The sequence below is a fragment of the Littorina saxatilis genome, linkage group LG6 (genome assembly GCF_037325665.1).
Source record: "Littorina saxatilis isolate snail1 linkage group LG6, US_GU_Lsax_2.0, whole genome shotgun sequence".
Taxonomy (NCBI): Eukaryota; Metazoa; Mollusca; class Gastropoda; order Littorinimorpha; family Littorinidae; genus Littorina; species Littorina saxatilis.
In genome coordinates, this window is record NC_090250.1 from 9320224 (window position 1) to 9324427 (window position 4204).

The 4204-nt window shown below is 40.2% G+C and overlaps 1 protein-coding gene across 1 annotated transcript in view; it reads right to left on the minus strand.

Annotated features, from left to right (window-relative positions):
* LOC138968431 (serine-rich adhesin for platelets-like) overlaps positions 1-3425 on the minus strand; it is a 15659-nt gene extending 12234 nt beyond the window's left edge. The window contains exons 1-2 of the mRNA XM_070341010.1: positions 2011-3425; positions 1-153 (exon numbers count right to left, since the gene is read on the minus strand). The exon at positions 1-153 is cut by the window's left edge and continues 1209 nt beyond it. Of these exons, the coding sequence (XP_070197111.1) occupies positions 1-153; positions 2011-2557 (700 nt within the window). The 5' untranslated portion in view covers positions 2558-3425. The remainder of the gene's footprint in view (positions 154-2010) is intronic.
* Positions 3426-4204: the final 779 nt, after the last annotated feature.

Consider the following 4204-nt stretch of genomic DNA (forward strand, 5'->3'; position numbering starts at 1 on the left):
TGTGGTCTGGTAAATAAATGTCTTTGGAAAACGGTTTATGTCCCGTGAGGGGAGATGAGGGTTCAAGAGGTCCCTCCGAAGAGTTGACAGGCAGTCCAATACGAAGCTCATCAACACCATTTCCCGCACGGACCGAGGTGTAATGTTGCACATCTGCGTTAATTTGGAAAAAAAGAATGAATGTTACGATGTCACTGAAGAGCAAAGGAAGGGGATGATGATGATGACGTGGTTGTGCTGGCAATGCCGGTGTAAGGGACGACGATGACGATGACGATGATGATGATGATGATGATGATGATGATGATGATGATGATGATGATGATGATGACGATGACGACGACGACGACGACGACGATGATGATGGCAAATGTTACAGTTTTTTTTCAATATGGCTTAAATCCAGGTCAATTGTGCTCTTTTACAAATCATCTGTTCCAAAATAAAACAACGCAGCATCTGAATCACTGCCACTAAAGGAATCTGCAAGCAAATGCAAGGAGTGCGTTCGCAATCAAAAAGATGTGTAGCAATTTCTGTGACAGTTCCTTTCTCTGAATGCCGTGCAAGTTGTAATTTGGATGTATGCAATACAGGGTCTGGGGTTATTGGGATTTCGTTTGACTGACACTTGCATGTTCTGTGTTCCACGCCATACATCCTCAGAATAAATAGAGCCTAAAGGTATTTCAAACCTCGTGGTAAAGAAAGCAAAGTGTATGCATTCCTCCCACCAAGAAGGGGTGCGAGATGACCATTGTTGACATTCTAGATTACACATACAGTTTTCAAAATAAACAGTTACGCAAAATGCGAAGAAACCTTTTTTTTTAAAATAAATTAGTTTCCATCGTTTATTACTCCCGATAATGGTACAAAACACACTTTTTGTTCTCTGTGGGTTTTTTTCACTCACAAATCAGTAACATTGGAAAAAAAAATCAGACAAGCTTCATACCTCCTTCGCGGAAACATTGTACATGGTATATAATGCCCCCTTGACAAAAGTCAACGTTTTAAACCTCTTCCGTGTTGTTCCTGGACTCAGATGACATAAGGTCCGTTGTATCCGAATTAAAAAAAAAAGCATAGGTTCAAGTCAGTGTCTTGGCTTAGACTTTCTGCGTGTCAAATCTATTGAATGGTCGACCGGCCATGGGTAAGAGCAATGCGTCAGATCAAAAACGATGTCATCGTCTAATTTTGGCGTAACTTGATTCTTGGCGATTTTGATGTTTTGGAGCTTTAGACTAATTAAATCTTTCTCCATGATGAATATTCTCTTAAATACGATCGACGATACATGATTTAACATTCTTTTATTTTGCTATACATACCAGGACGGACATAAACACTATTTCATAATAAAACAATAATCAGTGTTGTCCTTCTCCCGAAAAGCTGTTAACATCGAGTTACGCCAAAATTCCACGACGATAACAATATTCACCAGTGACCATAGACCGAGACCTGAGAACAAGGCTGCCTTCTTACTCAATCACTTTATGATTTGTGTGTGATTTTGGAATCGGGAGGTAATATACCTCCCATTTTACTGTATGTGAACACTGATACCTTGATGCACAAATCAACACAAAAAAAGATAGACTACTGACGTTAAAACAAAAACACAAAAAACAAGAAAGGCAGGTTGTTGGAACTGTTAATTATAGACACACAAAAAACGTAACATTTACAGTACGTCGACCCAGACAGACAAACACTTATAATAAAATTAATGAACTTATCCCAAAATCTTTCACGAAACGTGACTCGCTTGCAAGATGCTGGCGAGGCAATGCTCATTTTGAGATAAGTTCATTATTTTGTGTTTGTCTGTCTGACTACTTAAAAGACAAATGGGTCGACGTACTGTAAATGTAAAATATTGTTTTGTTAATAATTAAACGTTCCAATAATCTACCTTTCTTGTTGTTTGATATTGATGCAACCTTTGTAATACTGACAGATAACTTCGACAGTTGTTGCCTTTTTGTAAGTCGTACTCACCTGTGGTGTCGAAGTGTCGTCCATATTTCGGAACGTGGTTTTGGTTTGGTGAATCCGTGTGGTCGCTTCCCTCTTTCGAGGAATCACCAAGAGACGAACACGTCGCGGACCAGTTTTCAACTGAGGCGATTTCAGTGTCAGCCTCTGAAAGCACTACTGACTTCGAATCTGATCTTGTCGATACATTGGCAACATCTAACGCGGCACTTGCTCCTGTGTTTGAGTGGTATCCTGTCGATCCATTAGCAACAGCTAACGCGGCACTTGCTCCTGTTTTTGAATGGGATCCTGTAGATCCATTGGCAACATCAAACGCGGCACTTGTTCCTGTACTTGAATGGGATCCTGTAGATTTGTTTTCCACAAGTACCCGAGAAGTGACATCTTCTTGTGGATGTGATCCAGTAGATTCATTCGCCACGACTAAATGACGAGTTATTCCATTCAAGGACATCGATAAAGGTGGTTGTGGCGGGAGGTTTTTACCTTCACTGCTGTCATAAGTGCCGCTGTTAAAGCCAAGGTTCAGACGTCCCTTTGTAGCCATCTCTGTACCCTTTATTGAAGCACAGTGTATTGTTGCTTCTATATATGAGAAAAGCTAGAATATACCTTACCGAGCACGCTATTTTGCTTGCTGACAGATATAAGCAATTGTCAGAATTAGCCTACTCATAATCTATCCCAGGATTTTCCCGATTCTACTCACAAACAAAAGGAGCTGGGAGGCAGATCTTCACCGTTGACCCAGCTGCAAATCTGAAGCACAAGTGATTGCAAGAATAGCTCAGTTCAGGACGAATCTTGTATTTTTTCCCTTCCCATGCAGAAGATCACAAATTCATTTAGTAGAGGTTCGTCCATTTGGACACGATGCAACGGCGTGTCTGCCGCACGAATAGGCTGCACAGGTTCTACTGAGTAAACTTCATGATTGTCTCACATGGGACCACATTTTTCTGATGGCCTACTCATTAGCACTTAAACATCTTCCAAAACTCATACTAGCATCTTATTTGGGATAGCTCCACGATTTAGATTCCAATTAGTTGCATCTGAAAAAATCAAGTTTAACAGTTATATTTTTATACCCAGAACCAAGCCTGGTATCACTTTTGTATTTTTACTACACATTCCCCCACACACAAACAATTGTATACACAGATTTTTTTCAAGGAAGTCCGTGAAAAGTGTATAAACTTTACACGCAAGAAACACGTTTATGCAGCTGATGATGATCAAAGAAAAGTCCAACTGAAAAATAATGGTGTGCATAGAACGTAAGTTGTTTAAGACGGACAACACACACCGGCGATCTGAAGAAAGACACGTTTCAAGAAAATCCAGAAATCTTGTCAAACGACCATCAGGTGGTACTTTACTCAATGAAAAAACTGAACCCATGAGAAAATCGTAAACGAATTGGAATTAAGGAAAAGACTGTATGTAGGAAGGCAGGAATACGTGGCGACGTATCCAGGTCGAATGTCCTATAAGACTTGCGCAATTTCAAGAAGGCTTACTTGATACGAGATTCTATTTCGAATCAGAAAGTAGATTGGTATGTGTTTGTTAAAGGCACAGTAAGCCTCCCGTAAACCATCACAGATACTGTCAGGCTTTTACACACAGTACAAACACCCTTTCATTTAAACACTCACCGCTTGAGAACATCTCAGGTGCCCTCCGTAAAGAGCGAGCAATTTTCAATGAATTTATTTTTGCGTGGTTTATCTTACCCCTGAGCCATCGTGAACCCGTGTGATCCAGTTTCCTTTTTTTCACAATGTAGTCGTCAGTTTGTGATTTCCAATGCGACTCGCTGTAAGCTTTCGTCGCGATATAACCTTCGTGGTTGAAAACGACGTTAAACACCAAATAAAGAAAGAAAGAAAGAAAGCTGTAAGCTTATCTGCAATAGCACGTTATTATGTACCTCTGAATCTAAACGCAACAGCCGGCTACAATTCACACGAACTCTAGCGATGGCTTTTGACTGTTCGGAGGAACTGGCGATAGGCATTACCGTCGTCTGCCACGAGAACCACGACCTTGCGTGACCCTGCTTCCGGGCTTTTCTTTTTTCAAACTTTCAAAACTTCGAATTGTACTGATCTTGTCTTGATGAAAAAAGAATTATTTTATGATTTAAGAATGTTTGTGTAACAAGCTGTCAATTTATTATATAGATTTT